Below are 24558 nucleotides of genomic sequence, written 5' to 3'. Positions count from 1 at the left end.
TTCATTCACGCATCCGCCGTACAGGGTAGAGACACGTAGCGCTGGCGCCGCCATGTTCGGTTGCTCGCTCGCCGCCGAAGCAAGTCATTGTGTCAAAACCGCGCTAAAATTATCGCAGCAACGCGGTTTACTGAAGAAGTTTGAATCATATTGTCTGTTTCGCGTTGCTAGGTCTCGTGGGAAACGAAAAGAATAACGCGTTGAGCCCGTTGGCCCAATTGCGGCGGCACGGGACCGTTCAAAGGTTGTCTCCACCCTGTAGCGGTGCTGGTTTGTTCCCGCGTTTCTTTACGTTCCGTAACCTAGATGGCGCCACCATACCGTGGCAAGCGTTTGGTTTGTTTTTGCCCGCATTTTAACCTGGCTTGTTTTTGTTCTGGGAGAAAATATTCGTTCCCTGAAACAGTGCTCGCTCGACAAATGGGGTCACGTAAGACACCGTTGCTTGCGTCAATCGGCCAGTGTCGTCTGAGACAACCCCAAGCCTCATAGTGCTGTGCAGCTAAACCAAAGCATGCTGTGCGCAGTACGAACAGCAGAACGCATCAGTACTTCTATGTTTACATGTGCTTTCGTAACTTCCACTGTTTGTCCCATCATTCCTATTGCTTTGTAAAGAATGTGCCCTAAATTTAAGCGCAAATCGCTCGTTCGTCTAGTTTGTAAGCTCTACCTAATTTGCGTCTGCTTCTGCCAGCCTCCGCCAATCGCAGAGCTTAGCCCATGTGACTTGACAGGTTCTGTTGCGGGAAATGAGCTGGTGGGTCGCATGACCATTCCCGTTTTTCCTAATTATGTAGCTTATTTGAGCGAAGTTTACGTTAAAAGTGGTGTCAGTATGATTCTAACGAGACAATCTTTTGAATGAACCAAACTTGTGTTTTCTCTTCATGGCTCCTTTAAAGCACACGAACGAGCACGGCATGTCAACCTCTCGGCTGTAAATATCCGCGTGACGAATATAAAATATCTTAAGCAATAGTTTTTACAGCACACACGCACCGTAAACAAAACAATTGAAAATGTCTTAATTAACGCAACCCCCCCCCCCCCCCACACACACACATCCTCTTGCCCATAAATATTCCCACGTGACCGCGAAGCATTTTCAGTTGCATGGAAGGGACGGTATTCGTACATACTGCAAATGCAAGCCCCAGAGTATGTTTAAGTACGATTAATACGTCAACTATGCCAGTTATTCGGGCTAAAGTTTGAGTTTGGGCTAAGAACAGCGCAGGGACGCAGCGTGCGCTGTTTTTTTTTAAGTGCGAATGCACTTTATAAGCGACCCTGAATTCCGGCGACCGCCGTCCGTCCACATAGCAACAGCTGCGGGTGCGCGCGCTCCTCGTCTTCCTTGGCAACGGGGGAGATGGGCGCGCGCTGCCTGGCCGCTGACATGGCACATACCCACGTGGGGGATTGGCCAGGAATCTCCTCGTCTTCCTTGGCAACGGGGGGAGATGGGCGCGCGCTGCCTGGCCGCTGACATGGCACATACCCACGTGGGGGATTGGCCAGGAATCGGGCGTGAGAAGGGCTAATGCACCCGCTTAAAGGAGTACTGACACGAAATTTCAAAGCTGAGATCCGCTCTAGCAATCAAGTACAACGATAACACAAATAGGTGTCTGTGAATAAATGCATCTTTATTTCTTTGTAGTTGTGTGTGTGTGTGTGTGATCTCTCTTTCGCGAACATTACCGAACCGCGCAAATTCAACTCGTGCATTCGCACTTTCACATTCTTCCCCTCGGGGAAATGCGGGGAAATTTTTTCCGCGTTATACCAATGATGTATTTTTGCGCAAATCCTTCACAGCTGTCACATTCGCCCTGTACCACTCCTCAACAAATGGCCAAGTAGAACTCTATGTGGCTGAGCACTCTCCAAGGGCAGATAAGTACATCCACGCTTGTCCCGCCCCCTTTTCGAATTTCAAGCAGCACGCAACAGCGCAAAACACCATGGACCAAACCCCTGCGACGCTAACGTTTCTGCGTTTTTTCTTCCAGAGCAAAGTGGCACACGATACACACGACCAACCGACGCCACTGTACAAAAGGAAACTTCGTTTTTGACCGCAAGTTTCAGCAAAAGCCAGAATGGGTCCCAGCGACCGTGAAAAATTGGGCCCATCTCCCCGCGAGGGGGACTCGAGTAAATGCGTCGCATAGGGGGTGGGTGTATTGCGTTAACGTTTAGTGTTTGGGGAGTTGGTGGTAGTGAATGCGTTGTATCAGCAGCTTCTTGACGTAGTTTGAATGAGTCAAGGATATAAGGCGCGTTCGTAGCCTCCCATTCTGTGTCGGCTTTGTGGCGCAGTGGGTAGAGTACCATGTACATTGCGTTCCGCCCGCAGGGTCGAGGGATCGAAATCAGGCGCCGGATAGTATTTTTTTTATATAGTGTAGGGGGAGGGGTGCGGACTACGACTACGGACGTCAACGCGGGTGACATCGTGAGTTACTGAAATGCTCTGCATTTAAAAAACTTATTGGCCTGCGATCATGGCATGTCCAAATTGCCGGGATGACAACGCCTGCACCTCAACCTTTCAGCCGTCTCCGACCAAAAGGCGCGCCACTCCAAAGAAAGTGTGTCACCACGTTTCAACAGAGCCTCATATCTCCTCACCCATCCCAGCACAGACGGGGAAAGCGACGCCTCCGGCTGCGCGTGCAGTAGTCTGCTCCCTCCCGCTTTGCCCCCCCAAGGCACTTGACCAACGCAGGTCCACACGGCAGCGACGACCTCCGGACCCTGAATTCCTTTAAAGGCCAACTGCACTCAAAATTTCGACTTCTTGAAAACCCTATTTCCGTATAGTCTGCTTAAAAAGAAAGCAACATGCAAAATACAACAGCTGAAATACGCACGTGGACGCTGCAAGCAGCCCGCAAAAATCGGCGATTTTGAAACCGAAACCGAGGACAGCGCGGCCATTGCAGTGACGTTGCAGCCGTCCAGCGAGCGGCCGGACGGTCACCAGTTCGGGAGAATGTCTGCGCGCAAGCTCTACGCGAGCACGGGGCAGCAGAGCTCGACCGGTTCTCCCGCTGCGTGGCTGGCCAGAGGAAAAAGCCACCGTCGGCTGGAACGTCACACGCGCGTCATGGCTGTTTACGCGATCCGCCGGCAGGTGCAGAGTGGTCTGCGGCGGAGCCTTTTTAAACGCTTCTGACTGATTAACGAGGCGTTTCACGGGGCTACCACTTGTGTCTTAGCTTATTTGGGGGTACTTACTACGCATTAAAAACAAATTTGGCCGAGGTGAAATTTGAGTGCAGTTGGCCTTTAAGTGTGTGTGTGTGTGGGGGGGGGGGGGGGGGGGTATGCTGTGTTTATGCTGTGCGGGAATGCGACTTGCGAGGGTCCGGGCCAATTAGAATTTCCTACGAGAGCTTTCCCTCGCCAGCGCCACTCCAACAAAAGCAGTGCTCGTTTTTTTCGCAATAAACCGCCTTTTGAGGTGCTTGCCCTCGTCAGCTCATCACCGATGCGGGAAACAACAGACATTTTGCCCTTAGACAGAAAGTTCGGTTTCTGCCCCCCCCCCCCCCCTTCTATAAGCATTGGGGCGCCTGCTAGGCTACCACCGACTAAAGCCTCTTCATTGGCTTAGCCGATGAAGGGACTTCTCCACTGACGTAGCATGTGATCGTTATCTTGCAAACAGAAAAAAAAAGCGGTGGCTGCACTTAGACGGACAAGCACCCAAAAGCGCACTGAAAGTAAGCTTGCCGTGCGGTGCCCCAGCCGCGGCGGCGAAAGATTTTCACGGTAGCCGTGACTGCTGCGTACTATCGGTGTCAAATGAAACGCGAACACGAAAATATGAACCAGAACATGCAAAATTTGTCTTGCATGGAAAGAAATCGCGCTATTTGTATGTTCAGGTTCATCTTTTCGCGTTCTCGTTTCATTTGACGCCGCTAGTAGCTCCATTCGATTCAGAAGCTTAGGGGTGCACGGCAACGTTGCAGAGAAAGTTCTGTGGTGCCGGTGCAGTGCAGCAGCGTGGTTCCGCGGTGCCGTGCATCACGGCTGCACCGTCAGCAGCGCCCCTGCGTGTTTACAATCGAGCGAGGTGCAGGCATAGTCGTCTGCTAATCATCCTTGCCTGTCGTCCTCTACAACTGGATGTTTACGGCCACCGGGGTTGCGTCGTACGCATCAGCGGCGACGCTAAGTTCGTCCCGCGTATCTTCGAGCTCGACGGACATTTTCACGCGGTCACCGCAACTGCCGGTAGCCGCCTGCCAACCCGCAACGCCCCAACGCTCACGGCACCGACTCGCTGCACCTCCTCCGTAGCAGGTGCAGCGGTTCTCTGCACCGCGGCGCCACCGCTGCAGCACCATGAGCAATCGAGCGACGCGGTGCACGGCACCATTCCTGCAGCGGCGAATCGAGCGCTTTGGTGCAGCGCACCGTGCAACGGTGCAGGCGTTGCAGGGAATCACGTCTGAATCGAATGGAGCTGGTATGTCCCGCTTTCCGCCCCCCGATGCCTACCCCCGTGCCCCGCCTAGACATGCGCATGCCTCGGGCGAAATGAGTCAAACAGGCCCTCGAACGCCCCTTCTCGGTCGGTTTCGACGGCAAAGCTTTGCACTGCCGTAAAGACAGATGGAGAAAGGGAAGCGGATGAGGGGGAGAGTCCTCAGCCAAAAATCGCCAGAAATTCGCCATGTCGCCATTCATGATTTTAGGTCACCACGGGCCTCTCAAAGTCGCCAATTTGGCGAAAAGTAGCCACCAGTGGCAACCCTGCGCGGCACGGCTGGCACGTCACATCCGGAAGTTCGCCGCAGTGGCGACAAGTTGTGGCGACACTCCACTAGGTGCTGCGTCGGCTCAAGTGGCGTGTTTTCGAACGGTTTTAATAAAAAAACTTCGCGTTTGTGGAGTTAAAAATTAGGTCAAAAGACACTTTTGTGGTTCATACCCCACGTTGAAGCAGAATTTGGGGCAGGTAAATTTTCGTTGCAGTTAGCCTTTAAGTACACAGCTTTGGTATACAATTGTAACTGTTCATATAATGTAAATACACCAAAACCAAATTAAGCTATTTTTGGGTGCTTTGGTGAATTGGTAAAGTTTCATCAAGCTGGCGAGATTAGAAGTGCCTTAAGTCACAGTTTCAAAAAGGTGTTAATTTCTCAACGCCACTTCCCGTATGTCCAGTTTATCTGAGGTTGCGCATTCATGAATTGAAGAAAGAAGCCGTAACTGTCCAAGTGCTTGCTTCAAATTGTGTGGCATTTGGCCACTACAGATTATAAGCATGCGAAGTCCAACTCGTAGATGGGCATATCAAATGTCTTCAACCATGGTTTGAAAACCAGATCCTTATCGTGCCACTATGCGGATGCTGATGCTCCATCTGATGTGCTGGGTTCTACTGACAATAGAAGTACAAGTATTGGAGGACAGTACTTGTACTTATCCGGGCATGTACAAGTATTGTACTCCAATCCCCTACTCCAAAGTATATTTCGTCACGTTTGGGCAGTAAAAGAATTCTGTTAACGAGGAAACCTTCAGAGAGCTGCATGGGCACTCTTGAAATGGGGCTTTCACCAAACTTTTAAAGCAGTGCTCACTTTGCATTGAAAATGAACATGATGCGTGAGCAGGCGCGCGTTCTCCAGAAACGTTCATGCAGAAGAAGGGGTGGTGCAGAGTGGGCGGCTTGTGACAATCAAGTGCTGGGCAAGCTGTGCATACAGTATTCGCTTTTGTTTTTTAAAACTAAGCAAGCGGTAAATAGCAGTGAATATGGCTCGTGGGATTCAGCCATCATCTCGCTAGGCCCAATCGCATAACCAAAAAAAAAAAGCGCACTCCGCGTTCTTGGGCAATGTGCAGTTAGAAGTTGTGTGTACATGACCACAAGACTTGTTTTGGTACTTGTTTGTTATTTGTTTGCCCATGAGCAGGCTTCGATAAAGGCCATGTCTGTGCAGCAGTGTTCCAGGCGCATCGTTATGGGGGGAGCCTCAACCTCGAGCTGTAACTTGTCGGAAGCCGTTTCTGGGAGAGCTCAGCCGCCACGGCGATCCCATGACAGATGTAACAACTTGCAGTCTTTACGAGCTGTGAAGGAGCGAGTTAGTAGCCCCGACTGTGGAACTTCGTTGGCTGCAAGTACTCACCTTGACGGAGTTCGATGGTCGGGACCGCTGCATTGGCACCACACGTTACACACTGATACAAACGCATATTGCTTTATTAATCTCACCATCTGCGTACAGCCTATGTGGAAGTAAAACATGGGCACCCTGTACATGACAGCATTTTCTGACCAAGTCACCTTCTCTGATCCACAGCAATGAAAGATGCGTCTGTATCACCTTTATGTCTCGCCCTCGTCGATAAGTAGTGCATGAGAATTTCAGCTACTTAAATCCAACAAGTGTCTTTTTTTGTAACTGTGTGTGTAGTTGGGCTACTTCTCAAATTGTAAGCTATAGAATTCAGTAGAAATGACTGCTTTGAAGCCGGGAATATAAGCTGGTCGTTGTCACAGTATTTTCACAAACGTGCCAGTGCACCTTAATTTGCTTGGCCAATCTTGACATAGGCACTTTCTTACCAAAGCAATATGCGCTATACATGTATATTTGAACACAAGTATATACACTGCGCAGGCCAATCGCCGCTGCAATGCATCTTTACAGTTCTGTACAACACTGCTCGAGAGATAAGAAGGACAAAGCAGCATCTGTTTTGTGCAGAGTCAACAAAACACAAAAAAAAGCCTTTGTTTTTGTACAGTTCACGCAAGCTCAGCACTTGTCAATGAACATGGTTAATTTTTAAGCTGGGTGCGTGATAACAAGTACGTGCATAAAATTACCACTGAGTGAAAGTTAGCCGAAGCTTTGTTTCAAAAAGCTGTCATATTTATCAGTGCTGATAAGATATGTAGGCACGTGTTAGCACTGCTGATATGTAGGCACGTGTTAGCATTAACATGTGCTATCATATACCGAAAATCAGCTAGCTTCAGGGCAGATTGTATTTAGAGCCAATGGTGCTATTCTTTGTGGTGAACGGGGACATTAAGAATGCCTTAATCTAGCACTTTGCATTGCAGAAAGGCTGTTTGGTTCTGAATTTGGTGATGCTTGGCACACTACATTTAATCTGCAAAAAATTGCACTAACCTCTTCAGTGGAGAAAAAAATTACGTTTCAGTATTGTATATGCTGTAGTAGAAGAGTAAATTTTTCAAGTCTTGAATAATGCTGACAAATGAAAAGTTTGCAAATCAAAATATATGTGGGTTTTACTGTAGATGAAAGAGAAAGAAAAGAAACAAGTGGCATTTAACACAGCACAGGTGTTTGCATTCATTGCATGGTCAACACTTCCCTGTCCTTCGGCTTCTCTGCCGAAGTCGCGAAGGCACCTGAAGAAGTGTCGGCAAACATTACAGTCTCGGGAGCTGTACAGCCGACCGCGTCACAGGATTCTACTTTCTGAAACATAAACAACGTATTGGTATTGGTAAGTGACCTGTATGCTGTGTCATATCGATGAGAGCCCCCAACTACCATCGAACTTTACACAAACCTAGTTTATGACTCCTTGAAGTTCCTCATAACAAAATGACGTTTCAAAAAGCCCATTCTCTTGTCGTAAAGGAGGTCGTGTCAGACCTCTTGCAACGATTATGTCACATACTCTCCCAAAAAAACCAAAACCGGAGCACATTCAAAAATATTAATTGTATTTTAACAATTCAAGTAAATTTAAATGAGTGCTTTAACTTGAAAATAAAAGTCGGCACAAAATCCAAAAAGATGCCTCTTATGAACAGGGAAAAACAAACAAAAAATATTCCAGCTTCGCTGACTTAACGTCGCGAACGCTGGTGTTAACAGTGCAGCTGCCTGGCGTTCCCCAATCGCTAGGCTAAGCTTCATAGAACATCTCAAAGCTAGCAGATCGATTCTCATTCTTGCCAACGCATTTATGCCGTGTTCCACCGCTTGTGCCATCTACTGGAACCTTTTGTTACAATTGAACTTGGAACACTGCTACTAAAGGGCGCCAGGAGCGCTGTTTCTATTTTGACGTTAAAACATTTTTTAAGGAATATTTTTTTATTTGATATCACAAAAATTAGGCAGCCATGTATTTTTATTTAGAAGAACAATGAAAATATCACTCGTCTATTGATATAATGCCTCAAATATGCCTAATGTGTCTGCTCAATAATGATGACAGGTATAAACATTGCCACCAGACTTTGTAGTTTAGAAATGCTTTGGCTATATTAATGTTTTGTCCAAAAATTCTTTTTAACTTACTGCACGTGTGCTTGGCACTTGCTCTCCCCCTCGCTAGGCTATTCCCTCTCCACAGTGTTCTGCTGCGTTACCACTCCTTGCCCCATGAAAGCCTCGACCAAGAGCAGCTTCGCTGTGGAAAGAAGGCCAATACACAACCAAGGGAGCATTCATTTGGGGTTTGAACTGAGGGTAATCGCTGTACAAGCCTCTGCACTGAGAAAGAAAGAAACCAATTTTGTCTTTTAAGGAATGACTCAACTTTGCTTGTGAGCATGGCAGTTATGGCTTGTATCATCATTTTTTTGTTTGTATAAGGTTTATTGCTTTATTCAAGCGGTGATCACTTCATTTATTTGCCTATTTTTGTGCACTCTTCTTCCCTACTGCCTTGCATTTCGTGTAACAGAACGCCAATTAGTTCGTGCAAAGATTCCCAGAAGTAAAGTATTTACAAAGCAAAAACAGAATTCTGCTAGTAATCTTTCCCTTTCATACCTAGAAATTCGCCTCTCCCCCCACAAACCCTGTTTTTCATTCTCTTTTGTGTTCTGTCAAACCTACAATTGTTCAATTGTTTCAATTCCTAGACCACGATCACAGGGACGTAATTGTTTGCGGCGCTTGGAGGCGCCACAGTGCACCACATCGTCAACCTGCCTCTCGTCGCGACCCACGCCTGCGCCGCCGCTGTCAATCCCGCGGCTCGGCAAGCGTTATTGCTGCGCGCCTCCCGAAGCGTACAGCTCACGCGCGCACTGGCCGAGGTGGTGCGTCGCGAGGTTGGTGCCGACGAGGCGCGAGAGGAGCGACACGGGGGGGAACGCCCATCACTCTTTCTTTTCCCGCGGCGCCTTCATACAGAAGATGAGGAACAGTGTGTAGAGAATGAAGGCGGTCGATATGGCTATCAGCGCATACATGAAGAGGCTCAGTTCAGGGTGCCTGTACCGGTTTTTTTTGAGCCACTCCAGGACCTCTTCCTCCTTCATCAAGTCGCCTGCAAAAGAGAGAAAGTGTGCACGCGGCTGTCAGTCAAGAAGGAATTCTTGGGGTCTGCTTGCGTGCTGTGAGGGCAAAAAGATAGCGGCTTCCCCTGGTGACACTTTCCAAACAGTACTGCCAAATCCTGCTTGTGCCTCTTTCTTCACTTTCGTTTCTTTTTGGCACTAATTACTTCGACAGTCATACTTCACACCACAGATTCACAGTTCTTCATGGGCGGCGTCCGTGAGTTATGCTCACGTGCCGTCACATTTACCTATCACACGGCATGCACCGGGCTAATTCTTGTTCCGCCGCTCGCAACACGTTGTGGTGCGGTAGTGATGCCCTGAAATCGTACTCTAGAGACCCAGGTTCACTTTCGACACGAATTCCAACGTTCTCAGTGAGCTTGAAAACATCAATGATGAGGCAGATGTGTGAAGATCAGCGACCTCGAAGCGGGGTATGGAATATGGCGTAATGAAATTTGGATTTTGGGATCACATCACATTTATATTTTGTACTGCAGATCGAATACAAAGAGTAAAAGCTGACTGGGAGTGGAATATTTTTAGATACGTTCAGTGTGCATAGAGCTAAAACATAGCGATGAGAAAACGATTACCTAGGCAGGCAGGACTTAACACGTCTGAGTGTTGATGTGCTGCTGCTGATAAAGAAATGGTGCCAAAAACTAGAAATAGACGATTAAGACGATCAGAAAGCAGTGAACAAAAATTTGGTATACATGGCCATGAAGAAATGAGTGTCCCTCAGTATGCTGAGAATAGATAGAGCGTATTTGAGTGGCTGCAGTCCCTCCAATCATTGAAAGGGCCCTTGCTCGTATCACCAGAACCTTGCTGCAGGCATTGCTACAAATAACTCTTGAGCCCTCACTCATGCACCGTTTTGTCTTATGAATTTTTGCAAGTAACAGTTCATTTAAGCTTAGTTATACACAATTCACGAAAAGATTTACAGGCGGTAGGCTTTTTTTCGCAGCAAACAAAAAAGCCCACCCAAGGGGCATGCCATGCGGTGTAGCCTAATCGTTTGCACGTCAAGTGGCAAAGCCAACTTCTATTGCTCTAATATTTGCAAACGTGAAACAAAACTTTGCTGACTTCGCTATGCAGTGAAGCCAGCTTTTCCTGGGGAAGGGTCAAACTGTGTAAAGCGCTACCCTGCACATGCACTGCTGATGCTACTCGCCTCTGAAGATGGAGGGGAACTTCCGCCGGAAATAAACAATGGCTGGAACCTGGGCGATGCCGTACTTCCTGGCGTACTTGATGTCATTTATTTTCACAAAAGTGACATCAAGGTCGTCGACTTCGTCGTCAATGTTCTCCAGCTCGGCCAATACGCTGTCGCACTTGGGGCAGTTGTTGTCGTCTGTGCAGACGTGAAAAGTCATAACTATTGTGAGTGTCAACGTTGTTATTGCCGTTTTGTTACAATTCAACGCAACTTGAGGTGAAAACATCCGACGTTTTGATGACCGCAGATATCAATAGCCCACGTTCATGTAATTAGAATCCATGGGAGTATTGCTTGATTTTATTTTGCCTGTTCTTACTTCAACCTAGCCTTATTATAATACATAGCTGCCGCCGTTTTCGTGGTGAAGTCGCACATTCATGGGCGTCAGCAGAGGGTGAAAAGGGGCACCGATTGCCTTCCTTCTCCAGAACCCCCCCCAGTGCAACTACTAGGCCCCCCTCAAGATAAAATCCTGCCAACGTTCATGGCCACATTCCGCACATTTGCAGCCTAAAACTTGCCGTGTGAGAGGGAGAGTGTGCACCTAAGGGAGAGTGTGCTTGCACCCAAGGGACCGGATTTTCAGGCAAATGCATATTCTGTTCCTTGCGCTCCTATCGCACCACTTTGATATATGAGCATGAATCGGACGTTAAGAAAGGCTTTTATGGTGCCGACAAATGCCTATTTCCGGCATTTGTGCCTAAATGCCCTTAAAGGGACCCTGCAACACTCTTTGAGCAGTGCAATGCTGTGTTCAGACTACCGACGTAACAGCAATATCGTGCGCTATGGGCGTAAAAATATGGACTTTCACGTAGTTCGGTTGGCTGAAACGTCAAACGACGTCATTATTTAAAGATATTACGACAGTTGCGACAGCAGCCTGAACCCGGCCTAACCCACGCGACGTTTAGATTACACTGCCAGGAATACCTGAGCCAAATATTACACGTGCACGTGAAGCGGTGAGCGCGCAAATCGCCGTGAAAGACGCGGAAAAACCGACCGCACTCTCTTCAGTTCTCCTCATTATGCACCCCTGGCATGGCCTATACGACGTCATTCGGGCCATGGCTCTCCGATCGGCTGTCACTGGTCAACTTCGCGGCTAATTTCTCCCATTTCCTGTGGCGATCCGCTGCCGTCGGCGCTGTGTGCGACCCTCTTTATGCCTGAACCTGTAGGCACAGTTTTGCCGTTTCTTCTGTGTTTTGAGTGCGCGCGGAGTTTGAGTGATGAGCTCAATACTTCCATTTCAACCAGACCACTCGACAACAAACGTTTATTGCTTCAAAGACGCCCTACCAGCCCGAGCGCTTGCTTGCGAGCAGGCAGCCGTGCCTGCTTTTGTGTGTGTGTGTGTGTGTGTGTGTGTGTGTGTTGCACCTAACTGGAAATAGACCCCTCCACTTTTCGGAGAAAAGGGGAGGAGGAGAAAAAAAATATAATATTCTTCTCTTTGGCGACTTTAATGACACCGGTTCTTGGTGGGACCCTGCAGAAAATGTCGGTGGGAATTCGAAAGCAGTCCATTTGTTTAATTTCTTTTCTTTCAATGACATCCAGCCAGCTTTTTTGCATCAAAACCCTGCTGGAAATGTTCTAGACACTGTATTTACGAACTTCACCTCAGTCGTTGTTGAAAATTTCCCCGATCCTGTTGTTGCCGTTGATGCGTGGCACCCTCCTTTTGCAGTTACAGCTCACGTATCCGTGGCACGCGGCAGGAGTGGGACCATTCCAAGGCACGACTTTGCTCGAGGCGATCACACGCCTCTTTACCAATCTCTTGACAATGCTGATTGGTCCTCTGTGTACAACGTGCCCTGTGTTGATGCAGCCGTCCGTGAGCTAACCAAAATCGTGGGAAACGCTATGGACCAACACATCCCAAAGCAGCGAAATCGCTCCAGTAAGTTTCCCTTCTGGTTCAGTCACGAGCTGCGTGACGCGCTTCGAAAAAAAAACGTCATTTCCACCGCTTGTTTAGGGCTCACAATGACCCGTCTTCTCTGGCAAACTTCAGGGAATGGCGGTCCTTAGCGAAGAAGTTACTTGCCCAGGACAAAAAGAACTTTAGTGACTACACCGAAACTTCTCTAACCCACTCCCCTCGTGAGTTCTGGCGGTATATTAAGTTCCGTACACGTCATGCACGCGATAGCATAACCATTCAGGATGGCGACAAGTTTGTGTCTGATTCGGAAGGCGTATGCGAACTCCTTGCACGTCATTTTTCTTCTACCTACTCGACGTCGTCTGACAGCGGCAACGAACTGCGTTTCCAGTCTCATGGGCCACTATTGCGAATCCCGAACATTACTGAGAGTGCTGTCGTGCACGCTATCCGCAAACTCCCCTCAAAAAAGTCGGCGGGCTGCGACAGCATTCCATGCTTCATTGTGAAAGGCTGTTGCGTCGTCTTTGCACCTCTGCTCTGCCACATCATACGCATGTCACTTCTAGAGCAACATTTTCCGTCACACTGAAAATTAGGCGCTATCTTCCCTTTGCACAAGTCTGGCAGAGCCACTGTCCCCGGAAACTACAGGCCTATCTCTCTATTACCTTCCTTTTCTAAAGTCTTCGAAAAAGTCATGCATGGTTACCTTCTAGCAGCAATGCGTTCATTAATTCATCCCAACCAACACGGCTTTATACCCGGTAGGTCACTAGAAATGAAATCTCGCGTGTTTCCTAAACGACATCGGCCCCCCAGTGCTCTCTCGTCAACAGATAGATACCGTATATTTCGACTGCAGCAAGGCCTTCGATGCTGTTAATCACGAGCTACTGCTTCGCAAATTGTCCGCATACGGCTTATCCAGTGAGTTCTGTCAGTGGTTCGGCAGTTACTTAAAAGGCAGGTCCAATTGCGTCTGTTATGAAGGCGTCACCTCCCGGCCTTTCGCCATGATATCAGGGGTACCTCAAGGGTCTACACTGGGCCCTCTCCTCTTCAACATTTTTTGTTAATGACATCCACTCTGTCATTAGACACTGTTCGCTCTCTCAGTACGCCGATGATATGAAGCTGTATCGCGCGGTTTCCTCACCGGATGATCGCGTCCTGCTGCAACATGACATCAATGCAGTTTCGGCATGGTGCGACAGCAGCTACTTAAAGCTTATTCTCTCCAAAACTATTGTGATATCTTACACTCGTAAAACTGCCCCGCTCACTTTCCCGTACTCTTTGCTCGGTTTTGCCATAAAACGCGCCACTGTAGCGCGCGATTTGGGTGCATTGATGGACGCAAAACTACTCTTCAACTCGCACGTGAACCATCTGACGAACTCCTGTCTCCGAACACTTGGCATGATTTCCCGAGCCACCAGTGAATTCACGAACCCATCATGCTTCGCATCCCTTTACCGCGCCCTAATTTTGCCGAAGATAGACTTTGCAAGCGCAATCTGGAATTGTTTAAGTCCTTCGTCGTTCCTTCGACTAGAAAAGATTCAGAAGCGCTTCACCAGAACCGTATTTTATCGATACTCACCAGTGAGCAACTATCTGCACGTTGAGGTTCCCAAGCTCCTGAACCTTGATGAGCTATATATCAGGCGTTCCAGGCGTGACCTGATTTTTCTTTTCAAGTGCATTCATTCTAAGTTTGACTGCCCTTGCCTTGTGAGCTCTGTTCTCCTGCGAGTGCCAAGCAGGCCACTGGGGCTGCAAGGCTGCTTTCATGTTGACAAAATTCTGAGCTTGGTACCAGCTAATCGATGCCAACATGCCTTTAACTGTCTTTTTTTATCTGCCACTGACATTTTTTGCAACGACATGGTTCTTTTTAAACGCTCTTTGAAAAATTTTCCATCTTGAATGCACATGTTCTATAGCGCGGTCGCACATGCACTTCTCCCTCTGTTCTTGTGTGTCGGAGCGAGGAGAATCATCACGATTGTGCTTGTATTTGTCGTTTAGTGTACACACAATCTCCGTGCTCTTGTTGCTCAGAAAATGTCTCTGTCTCTTTGATAACTCTCCTTCTTTGTGTATATATACCCATATAATGGTACTGTTACTTCCCTTTTCATATTCTGTCTTTTGTATGCCTTATATGTCTGTATTCTATGCATCACCCGAGAAGGCCATTGCGCTGTTGGTGAGCATTTCAAATAAATAAATATAACGAAGGCCGCCGGAGAAGACGCCGCGAGCCGCCCCCCTCTCCGGGAGAGAGCGCGCAGCTTTCGTCGCGTTGTCCGCGGTCGAGTTGAAAGGGAACAATTATGCATGATTTTTCATCGCGCGTAGTTTCGGTGATAGCGGTCGGATTTTCATAATTCTTGCGGGAGGTGATTGCTGGGACGATAGACTTTACCTTAAAATACATTCCGAGTAGTGGACGGTAAGTGTTGCAGGGTCTCTTTAAGGGGCACACTGCTCTTAAAAAAACTTTTAATTTTTAAGTAAACTCGGTGAAACTTGTAAGTCTTGCTGCTTTCCTCGCACTGATGTCAAATATGGCATTATTTTTTAGTTGGCCAATTAGTTCCCGAGATAATTAGAGGTAATTAACTATTTCTGGAGGAACAATAGATAAAACTGTGTTGGTTATAAAACTAATCTTTACATTTTCCGATGCTATGAACCCTGGTGAGTGCAATAAGACAATCAGTTTTTTGATGAATCACTTGGAACTAATTTTACAGCTCATTAAACCTTGGTGGCACCAGTGGCAAGGAACCATTTTGAGTGCCTTCTTCAAACACAAGTTTAATGAGCTGTAAAATTAGTTCCAAGTGATGCATCAAAAAACTGATTGTCTTATTGCACTCACCAGGGTTCATAGCATCGGAAAATTTAAAGATTACAGTTTTATAACCAACACAGTTTTGTCTATTGTTCTTCAAAAATGGTTAATTACCTCTAATTACCTCAATAACTAATAGACCAACTAAAAAATAACGCCATATTTGAAATCAGTGGGGGAAAAGCAGCAAGACTGACCAGTTTTGAAGAGTTTACTTAAAAATTAAAAGAAAGTGCCTGTAAATGCCTATTTGCAAAATCGGCGCCTATATGAACACTATTTAGCCTTAACTTTCACTTTTGAGTGCAGTTTCAGATAGTTACTCGTGTTATTGAGCAGCTGGCATTGACTGTTCAGAACTCTGTTGGGCTCAACTTGTCCTCTATTTCAACCAACTCCCGGGAAACAACCGCTCGCAGCAGTGGAGTGGGATGCAGTGACGAGAGCCACAATTTTGAATCCAAAAACCTAGTGGTAGTTGCTACTGTTTCCACACTTTTCACCGATTCTTAGATTATTTTCCGCGTGCTCTCCAAACAGGTTTCTTCAAACACGTGCAGTCCCATCTTCTTTTCTAGAAGCATACTCAAATCTAACTCCTATTTTCAATGCAACGGTTGAGCATCGAACACGCCTTTGTTAGCACATCATTCCTGTATTAAGAAGACAAATACGAAACATCACTGGGTAGCTGCATTTCCTTGCAGCTTAAATTTCACACTGCCGACGAGCTATAAGACGCTTTTCCATCAAAGAACTGTTCGGCTGCTAAACACCTTTTGAAAATGCTCTTTAGATGCGTGGAAGCTAGCATATTTGGCCATGTTGCAATGTCTTGCCTGAACAATTGGGATAATGTAAATGTGTATAAAAAAATTTTCTAGATTTGCACCTAACAATCCTCATGTAAGAGCATGTTAATTTCTTGATAAATAGTTGTCTCTCGTTCTTATGTAAGAGCATGTTAATTTCTTTATAAATTATCGTCTCTCGAGTTTATTTTTTTGCCTGTTTTTTGTTCTTGTTGTGCCGTAATTAAATTGTATCAGGCAGTCATAAAGTAGCGCTTTTTTAATCAGTGTTTCTATCTCTCAAGTATTTTTTTTTTCTCATGCCTGTTTCACCACACGCGACACTCGAGCAAGCGACGGTGGGGCCATTGAACATGAATCCGAGCAGTGCGCTTGCTGTATGCGGCCAATGGATCGTCATTAGTCCAGCAGTTTTATAGGACAACTGAAAGGCTATCATGATGGTCAGCGCAGACGCAAACCGGACAAGAAGAGTAAGGGCGACACAAGCGCAGCGCTTGTGTCGTCTTTACTCTTCTTGTCCAGTTTGCGTCTGCGCTGACCATCATAAACGCACTCCAACTCGCCCAATTCGCTACCTTATTGAACGGCTATGTTTAACTGTTGGCGTCCTTGTGCCGGCATAAAGAATAACATTTTTGGTTTAGCTGTTGTAGATACAAGTCCGGAACGTCTTTGTTTGAAAATATTTACATTATTGTAAACATCTATGCGGCCTAAATTTACAGCGTTGGAGGCCTAAAAGGCTATTTTGGCTGCTAATTTAGACACCTAAAACTTGATTTTTCAATGCCTAAAAATCCGGCCTCTAGTGATCATAGTCTGCAGTACACCGTCAGTAGTGACGGTGTACTGGTATGTTCGCAAATTCTATTCCACCGCCGACGTCACCCAGCGCGTGCATGCCGCAGCAGCTTACAGAAGAACACGGCCACGAAGTCGTTCTCGTCGAGAAGTTTGTCCAGCATCTTCCTGTTGACCTCCTCAATCTCGTCCTTGAGCTCGATGTTCTCATGACAGGTGAGCCACGCCAACACTTTCTCCTCGTTCAGAAGGTCCCCTGAACACGGCCAGTGCAAAAAACCTCCAATCAGGAAGGGCTTCTGCAACGAGTCAATACTCTACGGACCATTCACATTCTTTGGACGCCTGGCGATGCCTCCCTCCCCGGGAATGAGGCGGCCCACGCCGCTGCGCGCAACATTTTGCATCGGGCATTCCCAACGGAGACCGATGACAAACCTCCAATCACCTCTATCAGCCACCCAGTTCAAAAAACACACGCGGACATCTTATACCATTATTGCCGAGAACGCCTTGTTTACCCTCCTCACCTAAGCACACAAGACTCGCGAATCTTGCGCTGAATTCGAAGACAGACTTAACTACATGAAAATTCTACATCTCATCTCACCCACGTATTTTCCCTACAGCTGTGCAATGTGCAATGCACCAAACACCATCTATCAGTGTGTCAAGCATCCCAACCCAACCCATCACCCACACTGGAGCAGTGGAAGCGTAGGCTGACCGGCTTCCAGCTCGAGGATCAGTACCACCTGATCTTCCGGGCGCGGGCCGCTGTAAGGCCTGAATGTGGCCTCGACTGCGGCCACCACCCACTCTCCTTCCCCTTTTCCCTTGAAAAAGAAATAAATTATATTCCTCCTTCTGACAAGGTCACGTGAAACTTTGACTATTCGATAAGGTGGCTTATCATCGATATCCCGCTGTGCGACGGCGCCATGGTCTGACGCTCCACCTTCTTTTTTTTTTTTTTTTTGAAATTCGATAGCCTCTTTTGGGCTACCTAAAAGCGAAATTTTTGGTCTTTCTGCCTGTCTGTCACTCGATTCAACCGCCAGCCAAAGCTATAGAACAATGCTTTGGAAACGGGTATATACAGACAGGACAATTCCAAACAACAGCTGACATGGGTCAAACGTCCGCATTGTGCTGCACAAAGGAATGCTCAGGAAGATAGCAATACAAAACCGACAGAAGTTGTGTTCCTTTAACTAAAAATGCTCATGCGATTTGATTTTAAGACAGAAAATGAAAAGGAAAGCGTTGAAGAAAAAAAAAAACGCCTATTTGAATTAATCGTTGAGAAGGGCAAGAAGAGCCTTAGGGGTGTGAGAGGGAGGAGAGAAGGTGTTATGAGGCAGGGGAGGCAGACAACGGTCGTATTTTTTCAACATTCGCAGCAGAACAAGCAGATACGCTCAAGTTATCTTAAAGACCCTGTTTAGTTTGAAATTTATTACCAAAAATTCAGTGTTGATTTTTTTTGTACTTCACTGAACTATTTATTTTTGCAGCCACGGAAAGCGCGTGCGTAATAAGATCGCAGCCTGATTTTTTATAGAGTGGGATCACAATCATGGCCCCGAGAATCAAACTTCAGAAAGCATCCTGCTTGTGCTTGGGGCTTACCGTCGTAAATGACGGGCGTCTTCTTCCTGAAGTAGACCAGAGTGGGGAATGTTGTCACGCCGTATTCCATCGCCGCTTCGAGGTCGTTGATCTTCACGAAGTCTATTCCGAACACATCTGCCTCGTCGTCGATGTTTTCAAGCTCCTTGAGAACTTTATCGCAGTCTTCGCACTCTTCTTCGTCTAAAAGGAAAGAAGGAATTGCTGGTTTCAGTTATAAGCAATTGGATTATTGTCGGCAGTTTCTAAAAAAAGAAAGGAAGTGGCACAACATATAAGTACTGGAGCTACAAAGCCTTATATGTAAATATTATTACACCCTCCCAAATGTTTTACGGTGTTCACCGGTGAAATAGGCGAGAGGAGACGCACGCGCATAGAATTATCTGTTGTAGGAGTGTCGTCTGCTACGCTTTTTCCTTAGAGCAACGCAGCCCTGTTGTTCCTATGTGCGGAGGCGGAGGCCGTTTTGCTCAATGTTAGTTTCGCCAGCCAGCAAAGATAGCTAAGCAGCGTAAACATTTTTAACGCACATGCCGCGCAAGTGATAGGAAAGAAAAAGAAACCGGGCCATCTCCACTAACGTGAAACCTTGGGAGGGGCGAAGCATGCAGTGTATAAGTGTGTGATGTGGTTTCGATGATGCGGTTTCGACGTATGATGTGGTTTGGAAGTTGTGAAGTGCATAATGCGGTTTAAATGCTGAGCGCTCGGCTCGGTGTCTTAGGCGTTGGCGCCTTGGCGTTTTTGTCCACGGAGATGACACCGTTGGCGGGTAGAGGTAAACAACTTTGCTGTAAGTCTCGTGTCTTTAAAGCACGAAGCGTTCTAGCGTGAGGCGTTGGAAAGCGAGTGTCCGGGTGTCTTAGTATGGTGACTACATGAGACGCCGACAGCCCGAGTCCCCAAGGTGCTTCGCCCCTGAAATCGAACGTGCATTGGAGACGTGCATGTGCTTCAAATAAACCTGGTCTTTCGTAAACAGTCATGCCGTTACTGTGGCAGGGGGTATGCGCTCTCAAGGAAACAGCTTAGCTGACGATGCTCACAAAAGGGAGGGCTTTTTGCGCGCGCGCTTACACTCGCCTATTTCGCAGGTGGCCACCATGATAAGGTGCTGACATTCCGATCGCTCGTCCCTCCCGTGATATTAAAAATCTGGGAGGCTGTACATGTAATGCTTTGTACTGGTCTAACGTCATCGGTTGGCGACGAGAACGTTTGTCAGCAGCGCATCGGTGCTTCTTAAATACCATCTTAACAGAATAACGGCGATATTCTCCCACCAGATATATTTATTTCTATTACCAAACGGGTGCCACTAAAGCGAGGCGCAGGTGCCAAAAGTGCAGGCCCTTCGATGCACTCACAGAAAGGGAAACGTGGCAAAAACAGCGCAGCCAGAGACACGACGCAAAGGAAGAAAAACGCAGGACCAGCGCTGGGTCCCGTGTCTTTCTTCCTTGGCGTCCTGTCTCTATAATAGCTGCGCTGTTTTTGCCACGCTGCACTGCTCCAACCAACTGGCCCACATTCGAGCACTCACGGAAGAGCACGGCGAGGAAAGGGGAGTCCTCGACCAGCTTGTCCAGCATCCTCCTGTTGACAGCTTCGATCTCGTCAGCCAGTTCCCGGTTGTCGTCATCGATGAGCCACTCCAGCACGGCTTCTTCGTTTTTGATGTCACCTGGATGACAAAACAGCGCAGCCAGTCAAGTTCAGCTGCTCGCGTCTAATGGCTGTCGATAAAAAACTGGGGGTGTGTGAATACTATTGAGAATTTCAAATACGAATCCAGTAGTTCTTGTTATGGGATTCCCATTCGCTTTGAGAAGTTGGTATCAAATAGTTTCGGCCGTTTTTCGGGCTTATTGTAAGTACTCAGGCTTGTACCGACCTAAAGCTCGCCGTCGCAGAAAAAATTCCGGACTTAAACTGCCACACAGGGTATGCAGAAACGCATGTACGTGATATAGCTTTTTTTTAGTTCAATTTGTTGCTGCCCGAGGACAACTTTTCTGAATAGTGTTGCGTGTTTTGAAAGATATGAGAATGTAGCAGGAAAAGAAGCATTCAGTATTACGTGCAATATTCGGCTACCCTGAAACAAACCAACCCGCCAAATGTAATAGAAAATTTCAGCGTGTCATTCGTAGCAAAAGATCTGAAGGAACTCGCCCATCCAAGTGCAAATATAATAAAGGGTATTTTCAAAGCACTGAGTTTAAGAAATGAAAATAAAGAGAATGAGTAATTGTACCCCTGGTGATATAAACATCTGCCTGTGTTCTGCCAAGGGAACGTGAAAAAAACTTTTGAACCGCTCACTGCATGGGCAGCTTCAGTAGGTTCTCGTTCTGGCTGCGGTGTGTGTGTGTGCGTGTGCGTGTGCGTGTGCGTGTGCGTGTGCGTGTGCGTGTGCGTGTGTGTGTGTGTGTGTGTGTGTGTGCGCGTGTGCGCGTGTGCGTGTGCGTGTGCGTGTGCGTGTGCGTGTGCGCGCGTGCGTGCGTGCGTGCGTGCGTGCGTGCGTGCGTGTGTGTGTGTGTGTGTGTGCGTGCGTGCGTGCGTGCGTGCGTGCGTGTGTGTGTGTGTGCGTGTGTGTGTGTGTGTGTGTGTGTGTGTGTGTGTGTGTGTGTGTGTGTGCGCGCGCGCGTGCGTGTGCGTGTGCGTGTGTTTGTGTAAAACAAGAATTTTAATGTAGTGACATTTTTTGTTAAAAAAAAAACTGCTGGAGAGATGAAGCTGAACATGGTGCAGAACAGAATTAAGTTTGTTATGTCCGCTTCCATTTCAGGCTTTAAAAATGTGAACCAGGAAAACCGGTTTTGTCATTCAAGCCTGAACTTCAAATGGTCGTAACTTAGGCCCCAGCGTGGACAGGATGACGATGTTGGCCTTATTGCATTCCCTCACTTGCACATAGTTCACTAGTACTATGTTCAGCTGCATCACTCCTGAAGTTCTGTTTACAAAAGCTGTAACAAAATTAAAATTAAAATCTGAATAAATTTGGAAATAGTTGTTTTACGCGAAAACAAACTTTATAGATATCAGAAGGAGAAACTACATAACACCCCAATTTTCATCATCATAACTGCAATAACAATTTTTTAAATCTAAGACCCTCTTCCCCCTTAAATAAATTTTATTTCTTCCGTCTGGCGACGAGAGCCATGCTGTGTCGTCAACCACTCACCGTCGTATATGAGCGGGTTGGCGTTACGGAAGTAGACGAGGGCGGGGAATGTTTTGATCCCGTACCGCTTGGCCAGCGCCGGGTCGGAAATCTTCACCATGTGGATGCCGTACAAGTCCGTGTCGTCGTCGATGTTCTCCAGCTCGCGCAGGGCCTGGTCGCAGGCTTTGCAGTGAGGCTTGTCTGTGCGGAGAATGCCTCTGCTCGGTCAAACACTTCCAAATTAGACCGAGAGAATAAAGAAGGGCTTTTAAACTCCCCGGCCTTGTATTGCGTCTTTGTGCCATTCCACCCATACCCGGGTGATACCTTGAACCAAAATGATTGCAGTGTTTAGCAGCGATTGCCAAGCATGTTTTCTATCCCGAAACTCTATTGATTTTTGTAAATCAGAACACACTTAAACTTCACGTACTAACGCACTATTAGTGCACGTTTTGATAGGAATACGAATTTTCGGTCTTTTTTCTTACGTTTTTTAACGCTAGTGTTCTAAAAAAATGGCAATACATGAATTGCTGAAGACCCTTTAAACTCATAATTTCCTTATCATGAACGTCTTGTGAAAAACTTTCAGGAGTAGCTCGGAGCTGTGATATACTGCTACACTTCTGGAACGCTGAACAATATATTTTAAACGCGAAGGAAAGAGCTCATCATCGTAAAAATTCATGATAAACTTATTTACGGACACTGATGTTAACCTCTTTTCATTTTTCTCTGAATGCATTATTCCATGCTCATAGTCAACTAGCCTGCTGCAAGCATGAAGCCACGAAGGAAAGTATGCTCCATGCATGAAGCGTATCGTGCTACAGCTTCATCAGCAGTGCACGCAGGGACAATCCATCAGTATTTTTTACCGCAAGGTCTCTCAGTGTTCTTTACCCAGAGATACATAAAATGAAAACAAGACGAAATTGAACATGGATGTAGTCATGGGGAATGTAAACCAAACAAAATATACCGCGTGCAAGACATAAGAATTCAAAGAATTAAAAAAAAAAACTAGGTCCAGCAGCCCAAAGAATAGAGTACTAAGGGCATAAGCATGTACGCTAGAGATTTTAGGGGGCAGGTGGATTGTAAACGAACACGCAAACGGTTAGCAGTGTCCTGTGTATGCAGGTTATGGTTGGCATACCCGTATACTTACAAAAAAAGACGGCCAAATACTGAGTTTCCTCAATAAGGCGTTCCAACATGTCCCGGTTTACAGTTTCAATAGTGTCCTCTGATTTCTGCAAGACTAGCCACTGAAGCACCTCCTCTTCAGCGCTGAGGTCTCCTGCAGGAGAGATCGGGTTCTTCAGGATTTTGCGAGGTTTGAAGCGCACTGCGAAAGAGCTGGTAAAGAACAGCTGGAACACGCAGTGCTAACGCCAGCCACTCTAGGAAAAAAAGAGTGAAAAATAGAAGAGGAGCTGGGTTGTGACTGGTGGAAATCAACACTCTAAGAAATCGGGGGAGCAGTTGAAGAGTCCAACCGTCATTGTACTCTTGCAAGCGTTGGTGGACTCCCCTCGAAAGCTGCGGGGAGTTGGATGCAATGCTCGCTCCCCATGAGGAGGAGAGCAAAACTGACCGCGTACTCTTCTCGTGCGCGGCGGAGTGCAGCCCCAGTTCTGCTCCCGCACCAGTGAAGAGTAAACCTGCGCATCGTCTCCCATCTCCAGTACGAAGAGTAGAATTGCAATTTCATTCTTGTCCAGTGCGGGAGTAAGCATGGAGATGCACTCCTGCCATCTGCGCACACCAACTCATCAGCGATGTTTTATTTGCATACGAATATATTATATAAAGCGGTTGTGTAAAAAGCGCCCGATTACTTCTGCCGCGCATTCTAAACGTGCAAGAATATGAATTCGTGTAACGATTGCTCGCAGCGTTCAGTGGCGGCAGGCGGCAAACCGAAGGAACTAATCTACGGACCGCTGCAGACGGTCGCTTTGAAAGAGTTTGATAGACGTACGCTTGTCCCGCGCCTAGTCGAGCTAAAAAAAAACGGATTGTAAATCTGAGATCGATTGAGAAAAATGATGTTGCAAGAAGTGAAGTCCGCGCTCGTCTGATAGCTCAAGCTGCGAGCGCAACACGAACCCGACCCAACAACCGTGGCTAGTGTCGCCGAGATAGGCATGTAGTACATACGATAGCTTTTATTAGGTTAAATAAAGAAAATCCGTATACATAACTGGTATTAACAGCAATATGGGGCCTATCTGCAAGATCGGAGTGTGAGGAACAGGCGATACCACTGCGAGGGCATCTCAAATACACCCTCTACGGTGAAAACTATCTCGTCGGCTGACGAGCGACGATAAAAGCGTACACACCGATCGGTTGCTGGAACTCAAGCGCCTTTGTTAAGCAAAGAGAAATGATGACCCCCCCCCCCCCCCCCCCCGCGGCGGCGCAGGCGTGGATCACGATACGTAACGCGTCGTACATCCGGGGGATCAGGTAACGCGAACCGCCCGAGCAAGCGTGATTTGAAAGGCACCTTCAGCGAGCCACGAAGTGCGCGTGTTCTGCAAAAACCTACACAGGCGGTGAACCCGCCAAGGCCGGACGGGCGACTTACAGGCCGCGCCAGACCGTGATGTCAATGTGCTACGAACGAAGTGGGCTTTCAAGCAGACGCTTCGTGCAACATGGGAAGTTGGACCTGCCCTTATCGTCATCCTTGCTTCGACACAGTATACGACGCGTGTTGGCTAACTGCTGGCCGCTTGTGCGTCAGCGCGACATCATGCACACGCGAGCAAGTCGTATATTCGTTCATTCGT

The 24558-nt window shown here is 47.3% G+C and overlaps 1 protein-coding gene across 4 annotated transcripts in view; it reads right to left on the bottom strand.

Annotated features, from left to right (window-relative positions):
- Positions 1-6220: 6220 nt before the first annotated feature.
- Hlk (hulk) overlaps positions 6221-24558 on the bottom strand; it is a 169239-nt gene continuing 150901 nt past the window's right edge. Inside the window, exons 27-35 of one of the 4 annotated variants that reach the window (XM_077683869.1) lie at positions 22926-23057; positions 21770-21952; positions 20120-20260; positions 18574-18756; positions 17057-17197; positions 10509-10691; positions 9258-9306; positions 8328-8439; positions 6221-7493 (exon numbers count right to left, since the gene is read on the bottom strand). In XM_077683869.1, the coding sequence (XP_077539995.1) occupies positions 8361-8439; positions 9258-9306; positions 10509-10691; positions 17057-17197; positions 18574-18756; positions 20120-20260; positions 21770-21952; positions 22926-23057 (1091 nt within the window). In that variant the 3' untranslated portion in view covers positions 6221-7493; positions 8328-8360. Of the gene's footprint in view, positions 9307-10508; positions 10692-17056; positions 17198-18573; positions 18757-20119; positions 20261-21769; positions 21953-22925; positions 23058-24558 lie in introns of all 4 variants that reach the window. The other 3 variants (XM_077683867.1, XM_077683870.1, XM_077683866.1) reach the window with 3 other exon arrangements.

This window comes from Haemaphysalis longicornis, unplaced genomic scaffold, assembly GCF_048455015.1.
Source record: "Haemaphysalis longicornis isolate Haplotype H1 unplaced genomic scaffold, Haemaphysalis longicornis Haplotype H1 scaffold_9, whole genome shotgun sequence".
Taxonomy (NCBI): domain Eukaryota; kingdom Metazoa; phylum Arthropoda; class Arachnida; order Ixodida; family Ixodidae; genus Haemaphysalis; species Haemaphysalis longicornis.
The sequence above is the reverse complement of the archived record's forward strand: the minus strand, read 5'-3'. Positions and strand labels throughout refer to the sequence as shown.